Source organism: Canis lupus, chromosome 19 (assembly GCF_048164855.1).
Source record: "Canis lupus baileyi chromosome 19, mCanLup2.hap1, whole genome shotgun sequence".
In the NCBI taxonomy this organism is placed as follows: Eukaryota; Metazoa; Chordata; class Mammalia; order Carnivora; family Canidae; genus Canis; species Canis lupus.
This window is the reverse complement of record NC_132856.1, coordinates 7145482-7163845: the sequence shown is the minus strand read 5'-3', so window position 1 is coordinate 7163845 and position 18364 is coordinate 7145482. Positions and strand designations below refer to the sequence as shown.

Sequence of the window (18364 nt, the reverse complement as noted above, 5' to 3'; positions counted from 1 at the left end):
TCCACGAGCTCGGGCCGGGCTAGTACTCCTGGCCTGGCAGGGCCCGGACAGCACCCAGGACAGGGACACGCAGCCGAGCCTCCCTGGTCCCCACTCAAGGACCCTGTGCCGAGGGTCTCCACTTCCCCTGGCCCTCAGGCAGCGGGGCATCCTGCAAGGCAAGTCTTCAGGGCCCCAGGTCAGACCTGTGGGCGGCTCACAGAAGTTGCCCACCTTCTGTGCAGAGAAACAACCCCCAAAACTAGAGATTTTCCCTCCACTGCCAACGTGTCTCTAAACTGCAAGAAGGAGCTGCATGTTAATCAGGCATTAAAACAAGCTGCAGAATCTTTAATGCCACGGGAAGGATGTCATTGACATACTGTTGCACGGGGGAAAAGGCAGGTTACAAAATGGTGTGTACACCCTGGCCCCGGATTCTACTCAGCCTCCGGCCCAGGTGGGCACACGATCGGGACCGGCATTCTCTGGGACATGAACCATGGGTGGATTAGGGTAGCTTTTATTTCCTGACATTTCTGCAGGAAGCATGTATTCATTCTAAAATCACACCACTCAAAAAAAAAAAATCCCTATCAAATGTGTCAATAACTTAAATTAGAAAATCTGCTGCTTAATAAAAGGGAATCAGCGCTCAAAATAGAAAATTTGGAAAGATAAAGAATCTGTCTCCACCCAGAAGCCCCTACAGGAGAAGGCTATTTTTAAAGCTAAAAATTGTTTATTTTTCTTTTCTCACTTCTCTGTTCTCATTAATTCTAGAACTGGTATTTGCGGGATTTTGTTTAAATGGTATGAATTTAAAAAAATAAATACATGGTATGAATTTTTCTTAGTTCTTATTCTTGATAAATGGGTGCTGAGTTTTCTCCACATTGTGACAGAAACATAATTGAGTTGCTTCTGATTTGTGGCCGGTCCTCTAATGAAGCCCCCCTCTTCCTGGGGGACAGCAATGAACCTCACCCCCAGCTTAGGCCCAGAGCCAGCTGGGTGGGCTGGGGGCTGGGGGGTGCGGGGTTCTGTGGTAGTGCTGACCTTACTTGGGTAAGGTTGACCATCATGAGGAATGGATTGCCCCACTGGGACCAGTCCAAGGTTACACTGGCCTTGGGGAAACTGCATATTTCCTAATGTGAAAAAAGTGAGGTTTTCAAGATTGATGAGGAATTCAGGGGGGTGTACATAAACATTAGTTCTCTCTAGGACTGTCACCTTGACCTCTCCACACATTTGGGAGCCACTGTGGAGACTGCCTGGAGGAAGCACAAAACAGAGGAATGAGGGGCCCACGCAACCTGGTTTGTGTTCCCACTTTGCTGTTCCCTGGCTATGTGACCTGTGGGGATTCTTCTACGGTGCTGACAGTCCATTTCTTTATCTGTAAAATGGGCATAATATTCTGTTCCTCACAGGCCTGTTATAAAGGTACTAGGAGTGGGGTCTGCCCAGGGGTAGGTGGCCCGTGGGAGCTTTGATGGCTTCCTGGAGGTCCCATGGGGGCCCTCGAAGCCCAGGAAGTTCAGCTGAGGGCCAGGCCCATGGCAAGCACACACTGTCCCACTGAACCTTGCCACTGCCTGCCCAGGGCGGGCTCAGGTATCTGCCCAACCCTCCCTCAGGAGCATGGCCGAGGCAGGGCTCTACACCCACCTGGTCCTCTCCTTTCTCCTATAAGCACACATTTCCCTTCCAGGCCATCTCGGGATAAAGGCTGGAGCCCACAGCAGGTTTTCCCATCAGGCTTTTATTATAAAGAAGGTTCCAGAGCTTCTCAGCCACCCCTCCAGCCCAGCCCCCGCAGGCTCGGAGCCAGTCCCAGTGCTGGCTGGGTCTGCTGCAGGGGGAGCCCGGTCAGCAGTGGAGGGTCGCTTCTGACAGGAACAGAATGGGTGACTTTTTTCAGGGCCTTGAGTCGGGGCGGGGGATTGTCTCTGCCTGTCTCCTGGAACAGTCCTTTCCAGTGTTGTGTTGGGAGCCCCTTGGGACCCCTCCCCGGGTCCTCTGCACAAGCGGCAGCTATTCACAGTTGGCGCGTGATAAGTTTTTTTTTTTTTTTTTTAATATATAAAAGCTTTAAAAAAAAAAGTGGTGCTATCTTTAGAAACACTTCCAGCAAGATCAAGTAGCCCAGCTACAGCCTTGGTGCGACTCAGCCCTCTCCCTCCCTCCAGCCTGGCAGCACTCAGCACCTGTCCCCTCGTCCTCCGCCCACCCCAGCTTGTGGGGAAGCCCACGGAGCCTGCCCACGGGCCGTGGGCACTGCCCACTCCACCAGCAGCCGCTCGAGCAACGAACACCTGACGCTGCTTGAAACCGTGAGTCGCCAGGGTTCTCTCGGGGTGAGAAGACGGAGATGACGTTCTGGTGGTTGAAGCAGAAACCAATGGAGGGCTGGTTCCAGGAGGCCTCCCCTCCGCCACATTGATGAGGTAGTGTTTCTGGCTGCGGCCTCTGGGCTGGGGGCTCCTCTGTTTGAGGGCGTTGGGCCATGGGGGGCAGGGCTCTTGGCAGCAGCGGTGGTGGCAGAGCTGGGGGGGCCTCCATCCAGGCTGTGCTTGGGGGGTGGCGGGAGCCTTACCAGGGGGCTGGCTTGGCTTTCAAGTCCCCAACCCAGAGATCAGATCTGGGGGCAGGTGGGAGGGGATGGAGGTGCCCATGGGGGCCAGGGCTGGGGGGCTCCCATGCCTGGATCAGAGAAGCTCCTCCATTCCCCAGCCCCTCTCCTGAAGCCCATCCTGCTCAGTCATTTCCCAGCCGGAGTCAGAGGCACGGCACAGAGTGGCACAGAGTGAAGCTGAGGGCAGTGTCCCTCCCCAGCACGTCTCCCCCAGGCTCAGGCCTCGCTGTAGCACTCGTAGATGTTATCTTCCATCAGGGCTACCACCTGCTCGAACTTGTGCTGCAGCTGGGTCCTCCGAGCAGTGGGGTTTGCCTCCAGGGCAGTCATGATCTGAGGGGGGAGCAAGGGGCAGCTGGGTCACAGCCTGAGGCCCCCACTGTAGAAGGTGGGGACCACCACGCTGCCTGGATTTCTACTGCTGCCAACTGGCCCCCGACAGCGCAAATGTCCTGGGGTGCGGACACCTGAGCATGAACTTCTCCTGGGGTTTTCCTGAGCAGAGGAGGAGGAGGGCAGGGCCGAAAAGGGCGGGGGCACCTCACATCAGGGGTACCCACCTGTGTGCGATACCTCTTGGCGTATTTATAAATCTCAGCCATGGCCACGTTGGTGTTGAACTCGTTCTGGTATTTCTACGGAGAGGAAGGAGGGAGTGGGAGGGGTGGTTAACCTACCCTGCAAGGCCAAGGCCAGCCCCAGCCCCAGCCCAGGGGGTTACACACAAACCCTCAGCTGCCCACAGCCCGCCCCTGGAAGTCCAGTCCCAGCCCCACGCCCACAAGGCCCCTCTGGAGCCGGCCGCACCCGGGACTCCTCTGCCAGGTGCGCGTTCATCTCCTGCTCGCTAAGCGGAGTCATGTCGTGGATCTGCTTGTAGTAGCGCTGCACGATCTTGCGGTACTCGGGAATCTCCTTGGCGTAGAGGAGCTTGTTGGTTGGCGAATCCTGGGCAGAGGGGAGTAGTGGGGATAAGCCGGCGGATGGAGACCAGACGGACTCCTCTGTTTCTGGACAAGCCATGTCCCTACTGCCACACAAACGGCCCCATCACTGCCGTGTGCTGCCCTTCGGCACGGAGCCCCTGCCCTATGTTCTATAGGACTGTAGGGGGATGACCTGAAGGGGGACCTGCTTCCTTTAGGGGGGAAGTACACGGGCTCTGTGCCAGCTCTTAGTTGCACACAGGCTGTTTCATCTACATCCTTGCTTAGGGTTATGCGTCTTGGTGGCTAAGATTGCCGGAAACTTGATTGCTGGCTCAGTGGAATATTTCCCACTGTATGTTTCCAACACCCAAAAGCAAAACGTGCCAAGTGCGCTCCCAGTTCTTTGTCACAGGCATCCTGCCTGCGGAGGCTGGATGTGAGAAGTGATGGCATTCTTTCTCGCGCAGCCCCTGGAAGTCACAGGCTGAAGGCAGGGCGGCGTACCCGCCATCCTCCAGTGCCAGGTCTAATGACACCATCTCATTAAGGTTCACAGCGGCCAGCACTCTTTCATGCCTCCCTGCTCTCGGCCAGGTAGTTCCTGATGCCTGGAATGCTGTTCTCTCTCCTCTCCCTGCTCCAAAGCCAGGGGTCTCAGGGAGGCCCCTCCTGTGTGCAGCTCAGAGGTCACCTGTTCCCCTCTACCCACTCCTCACTCGGTGCCCACGTGGAAGGCCCTCGGCCATCAGGACTGCTGCTCGGAGCCTGGCTGAGTCTCTCATGATGTTGTACCTGACCACGCAGGTTTCCCCCGGGCCTGGCTCTAGGGCCTAAACATGGCAGGGGGTGTGGTGCACACCCGAGATGGGTGCAGACTTTCTGACCACAAGGGCCAGTTTCTGGGCATTTGCCCCAGTTGGAAGGTCGCTGTTCATTCCCTGCCCCCCAAACCCGAGCTCCTTGGTTCCCCTCCCAGAAAGACTCGAGGTGCACGCCCCCTGCCTTGGCCCCCTCTTCCCACCCGGCCGTGGGCAGCCCACCCCGGAGCGGCAGACCTTGCCCAGCTGCAGGTCGGAGATGGAGCAGGCGTCAATGAAAGCCTGAGCGATGACAGAGAGGCAGGCGTCGATGTGGTCCGTCTTGTCGATGTCGAAGACAAACTGGGGGTTTTTCAGGATGTTCACCCAGAACCGGAGAGGAAGGCTGTGGGATGGGGGTGATGGAGGCGCTGTGTGAGGGTGCGGCCACAAAGGAGGGGGTTGCTGGGTGAGGGGGGTCAAAGAGGAAGGCAGCCAGGCGCCAAGGGCAGGCCGGCTTTACCCCTCAAGGCCAGAGAGGTTTCGACCTAAGACAGAACCTCAGTCTGCTCCTCCACAAACAGGGCTGATGACCATCCCAGCCGGCGAGGGTGGCAGAGGGGCCAAGAGGAGGGTTTGCTGCTTGCAGCGGGGCAGGATGCTCCAGGCAGGCGTTGCAGGGCCAGACTACCTTCAGGCCTTCCCCCAACCCCACACAGCCTTCTGTTCTCACGAGGGAGCCTCCAGCCTGGTCCTGGTTCTCATTAGAGGAACCCACCCCCTCAGCCCCGCCCTGCCGGGCAGCACACGGCTCCTCCTTACAGCCCTTGCACGGCAGCAGGAAGTCCACCATTAGCGGGGCCACTGAGAAGCCAGAAAGGGCTGCGGGAGGGCGGGGTCTGGATTTTTGGCCTTGGCCTCAGGAGGCCAGAAAGGGTTGGCAATACCCCCAACCCAGGGCCACCCAGTGACTCAGCAGCCCAGAGTGCATGGACACCCCACTCCCCCACCCAGCCAGAGCTCTGAGAAGCCCCTGCAACTGCACAGAAACGTCTAGGCTGTCACTTTTCCTGAGGTTCAGGCTGAAGTTTTCAACAAGTTGTGGGGGCCTGTGACCCCAAAAGCTAAGAAAGACATGCCTCAAAGGAAAGCTATGAACTGGGTAGGGGTGGGTTTGAGCCTGGCTCTGCCACTGCCAAGGGCCGCTTGATCTCGAGCAGGGCCTTCTCTGTGAGCCTCACTGTTCTCATCTGTAAAATGGAGCTGACGGTGCCCGTCCTAGAGGAGTTGAGGAGAGAAGTGATGGTAAGGGCCAAACTTCCACCCTGCTCGCTTTTAGTTAATTCTTACAAGTAAGGTGGATTACTTTGATTATCCTGGTTTTACCGCTGGAAAGACTAAAGCACAGAGAGGTGAAGTCACTTACCCAAGGTCACATGGGTAGGAGGGGGCCAAACAGGGCCGGAACCCTGGCAGCTGGGCTGAGAGACCAGGCTCCAAACTCCTGCACTAGGGCTGCCCACACTGAAGCAAGGAGGCTACACCTCCCTCCCTGCCGGCCCACTGCCCACACGCCATCGGCCCACCAACCTGTTGGTCTTCCAGATGTGCAGAGTATCAGGATCTGAGATCCCCCTCTTCTCCGCCTGCTCCTCCAGGAAGTCAAAGAAGTACTTGACGGCCAGTGGGGGTTTGTCTTCACGGATACTGAGAATAGCCTTGAACAGGTCATCCAGAAACTTCTGCAGCGTGCCCTGCAGAAGAGTCGGGTGGCTGCTATCAGCCCAGCACCACCTGGGGAGGGTGAGTGGGCACCTTTGGTAGCTCCAGGGAGCCTGAAGTGCTTGGGTTGGTGTGTGGGAAAGCCATGTACCATCGGGCTGGTCACCTAACCTCTCTGGGCCGTGATTTTCTCATCTGTGAAATCCTCCTCCCTGGGGAGGGTATTAGAAGGACTTATCCAGATACTGGGGCACAGGGTGGGGAATTGGTAGGGCCGGGTGATGACTGCCACCTGAGCCATTGGGACCTCAGCGACAGCACTGACCCCTCTGGACCTCTGCTGCCCTGTCACAGTGGCTAATACAGAAGCCATCCGTCAGGTACCTTTCTTGGCTGAGAGAAAACCCCTCAGGAGCAACACAAAGCCCTGAGCCTCTCTCAGGGGTGCTCATCCAGAGTCACAGGAGAAGAACTCTCGCCCTACACCCAGGCATGTGTGGACAGCTGGCCCACTGATGGGGCGAAGTGGCCAGGCCCACCTTGGTGGACAGCAGGCGAGTCAGGTAGATCTCTGGTAGCACCTTCTTGCGGTGGCTCTGCCGGTGGGACTTCTTGGGCTCTGCTAACTCGTCTGTGGGCAACACCTGGGAGGCCAGAGCGCTGGTCAGTCTGGCGCCCAGCACCATCCTTGGCCGTCCTGTGGGAGGTCCTGTCCCGCAACCCGCAGGTACCTGGTGCTTGGCGGGGCACAAGGGACCCATCCCTGCTCCCCAACCCCCGGCCTTTCCCCAGCCTGGCAGTACTCTCCCCAGAGGCCCAGGGTGGCAGGAAGCCAAGTCCATACCCAGTGAGGGTGGGCACCCCCAGGGCCAGAGGCCGGGCACTTACCAGATGGAAATACTTCTCTGTGTCCAAGTCTTTCACTGTGAGAGGGAAAACACAATAAATAAACAAGAGAGAGGAGGGGGTGGAGAGAGAGAAAAACAGGAATGGAGACAGAAATGAAAGAGAGAGAGAGAGAGAGATCCAAAGCAATACTGGAAGAAAGTGAGCGTGAGAGATAGAGACAGAGACAGAGGTAAGAGAGATCCAGAGAGACACACAGAGAACAAGCCCGAGACAAAAAGGCACACAAATGAGACGCACACAAGGAGAAAGGAGAAACAGTCAACAGACAGACATGGTGGAGACCCCACAGGGGCACAGCGTGGCTGCCCTCACCCCTCCACTGCCCAGACCAGAGCTCCTGCCAGCCCAGACCTCAGAAGCTGCAGGAAGACACCCGAGATCCTGCTGCTGACCTTAGCAGGGGACCCTAAGACCAAAGGAGCCTTGGACCCCATGCCTGGCAGCTGGAAAGCTAGGTCTGCGAGCCTGAGGGTATGGATGGGGGTGGAATTGAGGCAGGGACACAGCCCAAAACCCAGATGGGCATGCCGCCTCCCCCTCCAGCCTGGCTGCTGCCCAGACCTCTTGAAACCACATCCCGCCCTCTTGGGGCCTCTCTCTGGCTGCCCGCAGGATCCCAGCGTGAGGAGGCCTGGCGGCCCAAACAGGACTGGGGCAGAGGGGGCCTGGCCCAGTCCTCGCTCCGCCCAAGGAGGCCACAGCCCGGCCCAGCCCTGCCTCTTGGCTTCCCTACTAGGGCTGCTAGGAAGGGGCCGAAGCCTGGCCTGACCCCCTCCCCACATCCACCGGTGCTACCTCGGCCCAGTGTGTTGTCCTTCTTGTCTGTGAGACTCATGGCCAGGGAGGCACCTTCAGGGATCTGACAGGAGGGGAGAGGCTGAGGTCAGAGGTCAGAGGTCAGGGAGGGCAGAGGTGGGAGTGGGGTGGGCTGGGGATCCTACCTTGTAGTGGGCCAGCGTGTTGAGCTTCTTGCGGCCGTCCTCGACTACTGAGGTGTCATCCAGATCCCGGAGGATATAGCTTTGCGTGCTTGAGGCAAACCACTCTGGGGGCAGAGAACAGGGTTCAGGGGCGGGGAGCTGGCTGGAGGAGGCAGCACCAGCCCAGGCCGCACAGGGAGAGGCGTCTGGCTCCCTCTGTGGAATCTAGGGCAAGCCATGGCTCTCTCTGAGCCTTATTTTTTAAAATGCAAAGGAGGAAAGAGATTCAGAGGAGAGAGTACATGGGCACAGAGCAGGAGGTCTGCCCATGTCTCCAACCTTGAGGCTGTTACTTTACTATCGCTGATGAAATAAGAAAAGGTAGCATGTGTGAAAGGGATCACAGACCTTCCATGACTCCCACTGTCCTGAGGTACTGACTGCCCTTCCAGGTTCTAGGTGACTGAATACCTGCCCCACCTCATCTCACAGCCTATCCCGGCCCCTGCGTGCCAGACCCAGGGAGCTCCCTGCTATGAATAGACAGTCACTGAACCCATCTATCCTCACAATCTGGTGCCTGGAATGGGGCCTACAATCAAAGAATGAATGGCAGATTTTGGCCCAACCGAAACTCCTATGCATCCTTCAAAACCCACTCCAACTTCACCTCCTCGAGCAAGCTTTCCCTGAATACTTTTTGCTGTTATCTGCAGCTGGCTCACACTGCAGTACCCATCTCCCCACCAGAACAGGAGCTCCTTGGTGATGGGCACCTTGTCTGATCGTCTCTGTGTCCCCAGGGCCACAATTAATGTACATTAACTGAGTGAAAGGCACATGCAACCAAAGCAGGCGACAGTTCCCACTGGAGTAGCCCAATGCCGAGGCCCTGCCCACCGAGGTCAACGTCCTCCGCACGTGGCCACTGAGAGTAGGGCACATTCTTGCAGAAGGCTTCCAGAATCTTCTCTTTCACCTGTGTCAGCGTGTCTGTGTCCATGGCCCGCACACTCAGCGAGTCCATGCCACAGCCCTGGAAGGACACATTCAGGTTCTGCAAGAGAGGAGGAGACAGTCAGCAAGTCCCTCCCATCATTACCCTGGGCCTAGGCGGTGGGGTCATGATTCAGGTCAGGGCGTTCCTGGTCAGCCTGGGAGACGGCTCCCACCCTGCTGCCAAGCTGCCCTGACCCAGCCCGGCTCACCCGGGGCTTGGCCTCGATGTTCTCCCGCAGCAGCCACTCCTCGTTGAGCGTGTAGCGGGCCTTGCCCGTGATGGCGTCAATGGAACCCTTGTTGATCTGCTGCTTGATGGCGCACAGAAGCAGGAAGAACGGCTCCCCCACTGTTTCCTGGGGGGGCACAGGGCTGTGAGGGGCTGAGGCCCAGCCTGCCTGGCCCAGCCCCCACCCGCCTCCATATCCAGCCCCCAAGCCTTTGGCCATGCCGTGGCCCCATCCGGAACACTTCACCAGCCCCTTCCACCAACACTTCCATGGCTGCCTGGGTTGTTACCCCTTTTGGATCCTGGTGCCATCCTCCTGTCTCCCCCTGCCTCCTGTCCCCCACTCCTGGTGTCTCCATAGACTCTGAGGTGGAAAATGCTTGGCTGTGGGCAGGTACATGCATTTGGTCATCCCAGCAACTCTTTCCAGTATGGGATGTCATCCTCACTGCTGAGGCTCAGAGAGGACAATCAACCTGCCCAGGGTCACTGAGTGGGGAAGTAGCAGGGCTAGACTTGAACCCTGGATGAGCCGGCTGCCAAGCCCATGACTCTGCTAAGCTGCCCAGGGTGAGTTTAGAATACAGAATGTCTCAAATCACAGGCTGGGGAGCGTAAAGCATCTTGGGCCAGGTGGGCCTCATACCCCTGCCCTCCTATGAGCCCTCAGACCTGAGCTTAGGGTCACCCCCTCCAGGAAGCCACCTTGAACCCTCCACCCAGGCCCAAGGCCTCAGCAGTTGAGCTCCACTGCGTGGCATTTATTGCTCTGTATGTTAATTGCTATTTCCACATCTGTCTCCTCTAAGCCTGGGGGAATCTTAAGGGCTGAGACTGGGCCTCGTTTATCGTCTGAACCCAGAGCCATGGTCCAAAGGCACACAGGGGAGGGTTTGATGACTAAGAAAACCATCTGGAACAAACTTCTTGACACAGCCTCTGTTCTGCCCTGAGCTTGCTCTGAGCCCTTACGGGAAGCCAGGCCTTCTCTGAGCTGTGTCTTGGACCCCACAGGCCTGTCCCTGCTCCCTGAGCCCCTTCCCTCATCTGCATGAAGGGTATGATGACTCCTCCTGACAGAGCTGGCATGAGGGTGAAACAGAGTCAGATACGTGATGCTTGTCATGAGGAAGGCCTGGGAGGTGGCAGGCCCTACTGTGTTACCCGCAGACAGCTGTACATGCAGATGGACATCCAGTTGGTGAGCATCTTCTCAACCACAGACTCCGTACGCCGCAGCATGAGCTTCGGGTTCTTGGCGGCCGAGGCGTCGATGAGGTCCACCAGCAGCTCCTTCATGATGCCCGTGTAGTACTCGAGCTTGCCGTGGAGCGCGATGGTCAGCAGGGAGGCCAGGCTGCACCTGTGGGTGGGTGCGTGGCCTCAGCAGCAGCTGTACCTCAGGGCCCTGGGATGTGAGGAGCATGTGTATGGGGCTCCACTGCTGCCTTGTGGACCTGGTGACCCCAGGTATGCCTGTGTGGCTGGTGCCTGGCAGATGGGTGAGAGTGCAGCTCAAACCCACCTGGACAAAGGGCCAACTTCTTGAACATTCCAGCAACCACCATGTCCCTGAGCCCATAGCTTGGGCATCCAGGCCCAGGAATGGAAAGCACGTGGGGGCCTGGTGCTGGGTGGATGCCTACTGCCTGGCAGGCAAGGTGATTTGCAAACTGCCCAGCCTTGGGTCTGGCCAGGCCAAGCCAGGACAGGCTGTGTGGCCCCTGTCCCTCTCCCAGAGCCTCGCAGCCTGACCTGTCACGCACTGCAAAGTCTTTCTGCTGCTCCAGCGCATGCACAAAGACAATGAGGAAGTGCTTGTTGTTGAGCAACGAGGAAAACAGGCTGATCCCCTCTTCCATGTTGGGCCGGCAGCTCTCCGGGATCTGTGGAAGTAATCGGTGCAGTGCACAGGGGTCTGGTACCTCTGCCTGGCCTGGAAGGCAGGACTTATAATGCCCTGAATGGTTCTTCGAATGCCTCCTGGGATGGGAATCTCACCACCTTTCATGGCAGATGTCTCTTAACTCCCAACTGGGAATCATGGCTCAGTTGAGTTGAAAAGTGGGCCTCGAAAAAGGTTAAGGGTGTCTGGAGGTAACCCAGAGTCCCTGTGTGTAGGACCCTCTTGCTTGCCATTCTGGAGGCAGCAGGTAGAATGGAATGTCCAGAAAGACCCAATCCTCTCGTCTCCCTGCCTCTCTTGGGGTCAGCACTTATAACACCCTGAATGGCCACTTGAGTGCCTCTTGGGATGGAGGACTTACTGTCTTCCAATAACTGATCCCTCTCAACTTCCCGTGATTAGGATCAATGGGCCAGATGAGGGATGGGGTGGCTCTGAGCCCTGTGTGTACATGCACACACGTGCACAGGATACTCACCTTCCACTCTCCCAGCAGTGGGTGGGTCTCCTGCACCGGGCAGCTGCCCTGGGAGTTGAGGGTCTGGGAGGGCAGTACATAACGTTCTTCATAGAGGGAGGAACACTGTAGGGGTAGACCACCCCCCGGCATCTCAGCAGGGCTGCGGTCTCCCCTGACTGGCATGCAAGGGCCGCTCAACAAGTGCAAAGGGATACCTTGTAAAGGAAGAAGAGGCAGGAGACCATGCCCAGGGGCCTTAAGGGCCCAGAGAAGCAAGGAGGGGTGGCCCAAGGGGCTTGGGGTGGGGGAGGAAAGGAAGGAGCAGGACCTCCCAATACAAGGTGTGGCAATGCAAGAGCACACAAGGCTTATGAGGAAGCAGAAGCAGCTCAGTGTGGAATGGGAGAGAGAGCAGAGAGGCCAGCAGGGACCACGGTATGGCCTTGCTTGGGCTGCTGCATGGTGAATAGTGTGGACAGGGCAAAAGGCAGGGCACTGGCTGCCAGCAGGAATGCTCTGGCCAGGCCAGGGAAGATGGGGCCAGGGGAGTAGCCCCTGGAACACAAAGATGGATGGGAGGCTTGAGGTAGAGTCCAATGGGTAGGAGGAGGGGATGTAGAAGCCTGTCTGGGAAGGGACCCAGGGCTGAGAGAGGCTGGCGGAGCACTGGGCGCCTAGGAAAGCCTGGGCCACCTCTGCTCGCCACCTCAGTAAGGAAAGAGGCAGGCCCTACACCCCGGGAGAAGACTGGGGCCAGCAGCCGGCTTCTGTATGGACAGCTAGACATCAAATGAACAGAGAAAAGTGAGGGGAGAAACTAGGCGCCTTCCCTCCGCAGGCGAGGGCAGGTGGCCAAGGCTGCCGTGGGAGCGCATGGAGGTTAGGCACTGCTCCAGGGGCCCATGTGGGGCCCTCTAAGGCAGCAGGGCCCAGAAGGAGGTCAAGGAGCCCCTGAGGTGGCTGGCAAGGTGCAGGCTGACCTTAGGGAAGAAGGTGCGTGTCACAAAGTGCTTATACTCCAGGAAGGGGATGCCCTGGCTGCGGTTCAGCTCCTTGGTCAGATCAGTCATGTCTGTCTGCAGCTCGGCAAAGCCTGGGGGGTTGGCAGGGAGCTGTGAGGACATCTCGAACCCATTCCCCAGATGGCAGAGCCAAGGTCCACAGCCCCGCGTGGTCCCCAACCCGCTACCTTTACGGATTTCCTCTCGGATCTGAGATTCCATCTCCTCCATCTGCAGCAGAGTCTTCTGCCAGTAGCGCTCGGCACGGCGGCTCTTAGTACAGAAGACAAACAGGGCTGCAGGCAGTAGAGAGGCAGGTCAGGCCTGAACAGCCCCTTGGAAAACATCTGTTGGCACGTGGCAGTGCACAGGGGCCGGGGCTGGAGGGAGAGGTCCTACTAGCTTCCTCTCCAGCTCCCCTGGGCAGGGTGTGGGGAGGTGGATGGGTGCCCTTCACCTGCAGCCCTCCCCTCCCTGGTGCGCTAAAAACTCCTACAGGGTAAAGGGTCGGGGAACACCCAGGAAAACAATTCTGATATCCTATTCTCCTAAAAAGAAGTGTGTGTGTGTTTTAAAATAGTGGTAAGCATTATAAAATAAATATAGTGGGCCAAACACCTTATAAAGCAAGGATAAAGGATAAGACAAAAGTAGTAAAATTAATTAAAATATGATAATTAGTTAAGAGATACATAAAATAAACATGTAAACTGTGTCATCAAAAAATATAAGATGGGGTGGAGGGTGTCTGGATCTTCATTTAAGCGTCCAGTTCTTGGTTCAGCTCAGGTCATGATCTCAGGGTCATGAGATTAAGACCTGTGTCAGGCTCCACATGTATTGTGGAGTCTGCTTGAGATTCTCTCTCCCTCTCTTGCTCTCTCTCTCTCTCTCTCTCTCTCTAAAATAAGTAAATAAATTTATACACACACACACACATATATAATGGAGCGGAATAAAAATATGAAGCTCTGGAATGTATTCAAAATTAACTTACTATCAACTTAAAAGAGACTGTTATATATATAAGGTATTATATGTGAACCTTACAGTAACCACAAAGAAAAAACATAAAATACACAAAAGAAAAGAAACAAAAAAAAAGAAAGAAAGAAAGAAAGAAATCTAAACATACCACTAATGAAAACTATCAACACATAAGGGAAGAGAGAAAGAGAAGAAAGAAACAGAAAGTACAAAAACAGTCAGAAAACAACTAATAAAATGGCAGTTAAGTACACACCTATCAATAATTACTTTAAATATAACTAGACTGAATTCTCCAGTCAAAAGACATAGAGTGGATAAGTGGATTAAAAAAAAAAAAAAAAAGGACCCATCTATATGCTGCCTACAAGCGACTCACTTCACATCTAAGGTCACACACAGACTGGAAGTGAGGGGATGGAAAAGCATGTTTCATACAAATGAAAATGCAAAGAAAGCTGGGATAGCAATCCTTACATCAGATAAAATAGACTTTAAAACAAAGACTGTAATAGACAAAGAAGGACACTACATAATGATAAAGGGGTCAATCTAACAAGAGAATATAACATTTGTAAAGATGCACTGAACAGAGGAGTACCTAAACATACAAGGCAAATATTAACAGGCCTGAAGGGAGAAATAGACAGCAACATAGTAATAGTAGGGGACTTTAACACCCTACTTGTATCAATGGATAGATCACCCAGACAGAAAATCAAGAAAACATCATCCTTAAATGACACATTGGACCAGATGAACTTAACAGATACAGACAGAACATTACATCCCCAAACAGCAAAATACATATTCTTTTCAAGTACACAGGGGACATTCTCCAGCTTAGTTCATGTATTAGGCCACAAAACAAGTATCAATAAATTTAAGAACACTGGAATAATATCAAACATCTTTTCTGACTACAACAGCATGAAACTAGAAATTAATTCCGAGAAGAAAATGGGAAAAGACACAAACACATAGAGGCTAAACAACATGCTACTGAAACTAATGGGTAAATGAAGATATCAAAGAGCAAATAAACACAAATATAGAGACAAATGAAAATGAAAAAAAAATAACAGTCTGAAATCTTGGGACACAGAATAAAACACTCTAAGAGAGAATTTTATGGTGATACAGGCCTACAAGAAAAGTTTCAAATGATCTAACTTTAAAGGAACTAGAAAAAAGAAGAACAAAACTCAAAGTTAGTAGAAGGAAAGAAATAAAGATCAGAGCGGAAATAAATGAAATAAACTAAAAAAACAAAACAAAACAAAACAAAACAAAACAAAAAACAGTAGAAAAGATCAGTGAAGCCAAGAGCTGGTTCTCTGAAAAGAAACAAAGTCGAGGGATCCCTGGGTGGCGCAGCGGTTTAGCACCTGCCTTTGGCCCAGGGCGTGATCCTGGAGACCCGGGATCGAATTCCACGTCGGGCTCCCGGTGCATGGAGCCTGCTTCTCCCTCTGCCTATGTCTCTGCCTCTCTCTCTCTCTGTGTGTGTGACTATCATAAATCAATAAAAATTAAAAAAAAAAAAAAAACCAAAGTCGTGGGGTAGCCCCGGTGGCGCAGCGGTTTAGCGCCGCCTGCAGCCCAGGGCGTGATCCTGAAGACCTGGGATCAAATCCCACGTCAGGCTCTCTGCATGGTGCCTGCTTCTCCCTCTGCCTGTGTCTCTGTCTCTGTCTCTCTCTCTGTGTGTCTCTATGAATGAATAAGTTTAAAAAAAAATCTTAAAAAAAAAAGAAACTAAGTCGACAAACCTTTAGTCAGACTCATTAAGGAAAAAAAGAGAGGACTGAATTGAATCAGAAATGAAAATGGAGAAATTGTAACTGATACCACAGAAATACAAAAGATAAGAGAATACTATATAGTTATACACCAACAAGTTGGAGAATCTGGAAAAAATGGTCAAATTCCTAGAAATATACAATCTTTTAATCATGAAATAGAAAATCTAATTAGACTGACTACTAGTCATGAAATTAGGTCAGTAATCAAAAAACTCCTCCCAAAACAAAAGTCCAGGTCCAAATGGCTTTACAGGTGAATTCTACCAAACATTTAAAGAAGAGTTAATACTTATCCTCTTGATATAATTCCAAACAGTTGAAGAGGAAAGAACACTTCCAAACTCATTTTATGAAATCAGCATTATCCTCATACTAAAACCAGAAAGAGGCATTACAAAAAAAGAGAACTACAGCCCAACATCACTGAACAAAGGTGCAAAAATCTGCAACAAAATATTACCAAACCGAATTCAACAAGACATTAGAAGATCATACACCATGACCAAGTAGGAGTCATCGCAGGGACACAAGGATGGTTTAACACCCATAAGTCACACAACGTGATACACCACATCAACATAAAAATGAAGGATAGAAATCATTTGATCATCTCAATAGATGCAGAAAAAGAATTTGACAAAATTCAACATCTTATGATAAATATTCTCAATAAAGTGAGTACAGAGAGACATACTATAAAGTGATATAGGACATATAGGATGGAGACAAAGTTAATATCAAACTTAACAGTGAAAAGCTGAAAGTGTTTCCTCTAAGATCAGGAAGGATGCCCATTCTCACCAATCTTACTCAACGTAGCATTTAGAAGTCCTAGCCACAGCAATTAGGCAAGAAAAAGAAGTAAAAGGCATCCAAATTGGAAAGGAAGAAGTAAAACTGTCACTATTTGCAGATGATATATGTAGAAAACTTTAAAGACTCCACCAAAAAACCCCACAAAACAACAACTATTACAACTACTAAACATACAGGATACTAATTAGTATGCTATTATTGTCTTTCTATACACTAATAAAGAACTATTCAGAAAGAGAAATGGGAAAATAGTACCATTTACAATTGAATCAAAAAGAATAAAATACTTAGGAATAAATTTTATCAAGGAGGTAAAAAAATGTTTACTCTGAAAACTAGAAATTATTGATGAGAAACACTTGGGATGACACAAAAGAAATGGGATATACCATGCTCATACATTGGAAGAATTACTGTTAAAATGCCCTCACTACCCAAAGCAATATACAGACTCAGTGCAATCCCTATCAAAATACCAGTGGTATTTTTCACAGAATTAGAATAAACAATCCTAAAATGTAAACAGCCAAAGAAATTTTGAGAAAGAATAAAACAGGAGGTGCCATGCTCCCAGGTTTCAAGCTATATAGCCAAAGCTAAGGTAATCGAAACAGTATAGTACCACACAAAACAGGCACGTAGACCAAGGTACTAGAATAGAGTCCACAAATAAACTCATACTTACATGGTCAATTAATCTTCAACAAAGGAAGCAAGAATATACACTGGGTTAAAGACAGTTTCTTCAATAAATGGTATTGGGAAATCTGGACAGCCATATGCAAAAGAATGAAATTGGATCATTTTCTTACACCATATACAAAAATAGAGTCCAAATGAGTTAAAGACTTAAATTTGAGGTTTGAAACCATAAAGCTGCTAGAAGAAAACATAGGCAGTAAGCTCTTGGACATCAGTCTTAGCAATATTTTTTTGGATCTGTCTCCTCAGGCAAGGGCAACAGGAGCAAAAATAAACAAATGTAACTACATCAAACTAAAAAGCTTTTGAACAGCAAAGGAAACCATCCACAAAACAAAAAAGCAACCTATTAAATGGAAGACAATACTTGCAATGTATCTGATAAAGGTTGATATTCACAATATATAAAGACTCCTACAACTGAAAAGCAAAAAAAAAAAAAAACAAAAAAACAAAAAAAAACAAGCCATCTGATTAACAAATGGGCAGAGGACCTAAATAGACTTTTTTTTTTTTTTTGCAAAGAAGACATGCAGATGGCCAACAGACACATGAAAAGATGCTCATCATCACTCATCAAAAATACAAATCACAACCACAATGGGATAGCACTTCACACCTGTCAGAAGGGCTGGTATCAAAATGACAAGATATAACAAGTGTTGGTGAGGCTGTGGAGAAAAGGAAACCCTGGTAAACTGTTGGTAGGCACATAAATGGATGCAGCCACTATGGAAAACAGGAGGCTCCTCAAAGATTAAAAATACAACTGCCCTGGGACCCAGCAATTCTACTTCTGGGTATTTAGCTGAAAAAAATGAAAATACTAATTCAAACAGATACAGGCATCCAGATGTTCATTACAGCATTATTTATAATAGCTAAGACATGGAAGCAAACCCAAGCATCCATGGGAAGATGAATGGATAAAGAAGATGTGGTATATAGAGACAATGAAATATTACTCAGCCCTGAAAAATTAAATCTTGCCATTTGTGACAATATGGATGGACCTAGAGGGTGTCACACTACAAAGTCAGACACCGAAAGACAAATGTTATGTGATTTCACTTAGAATCTAAAAAACAGAGGATCCCTGGGTGGCGCAGCGGTTTGGCGCCTGCCTTTGGCCCGGGGCGCGATCCTGGAGTCCCGGGATCGAGTCCCACGTTGGGCTCCCGGCATGGAGCCTGCTTCTCCCTCCTCCTATGTCTCTGCCTCTCTGTCTCTCTGCCTCTCTCTCTATCATGAATAAATAAATAAATATTTTTTAAAAAAGAATCTAAAAAACAAAACAAAATAAACAAGTAAAACAAAATAGAAATGGATTCATAAATGCAGAGAAAAATCTGGTGGTTCCTAGAGAGGAGGGGTGGGGGGAATTGGGTGAAACAGGTAAGGGTGCTTAAGAGGCATAAACTTCCACTTATAAAAAAAAAATAAGTTTTGGGGGACCTAACATAGGAACTATACAACATAGGGAATATAGTCAATAATGTAATACCTTTGTATGGTGTCAGATGGTAACTGTATAAAAATACTGAATCACGATATTGTGCAGC

The 18364-nt window shown here is 51.4% G+C and overlaps 1 protein-coding gene across 1 annotated transcript in view; it reads right to left on the bottom strand.

Moving 5' to 3' along the window:
• Nucleotides 1-1730: 1730 nt before the first annotated feature.
• The window catches only part of PLXND1 (plexin D1), a 55560-nt gene continuing 38926 nt past the window's right edge, over nt 1731-18364 (bottom strand). The window contains exons 21-36 of the mRNA XM_072785051.1: nt 12681-12788; nt 12472-12584; nt 11510-11614; nt 10881-11011; nt 10290-10488; nt 9106-9252; nt 8798-8954; nt 7919-8022; nt 7773-7836; nt 6957-6991; nt 6608-6712; nt 5937-6100; nt 4605-4752; nt 3428-3568; nt 3181-3255; nt 1731-2953 (exon numbers count right to left, since the gene is read on the bottom strand). Of these exons, the coding sequence (XP_072641152.1) occupies nt 2837-2953; nt 3181-3255; nt 3428-3568; nt 4605-4752; nt 5937-6100; nt 6608-6712; nt 6957-6991; nt 7773-7836; nt 7919-8022; nt 8798-8954; nt 9106-9252; nt 10290-10488; nt 10881-11011; nt 11510-11614; nt 12472-12584; nt 12681-12788 (1913 nt within the window). The 3' untranslated portion in view covers nt 1731-2836. The remainder of the gene's footprint in view (nt 2954-3180; nt 3256-3427; nt 3569-4604; nt 4753-5936; nt 6101-6607; nt 6713-6956; nt 6992-7772; nt 7837-7918; nt 8023-8797; nt 8955-9105; nt 9253-10289; nt 10489-10880; nt 11012-11509; nt 11615-12471; nt 12585-12680; nt 12789-18364) is intronic.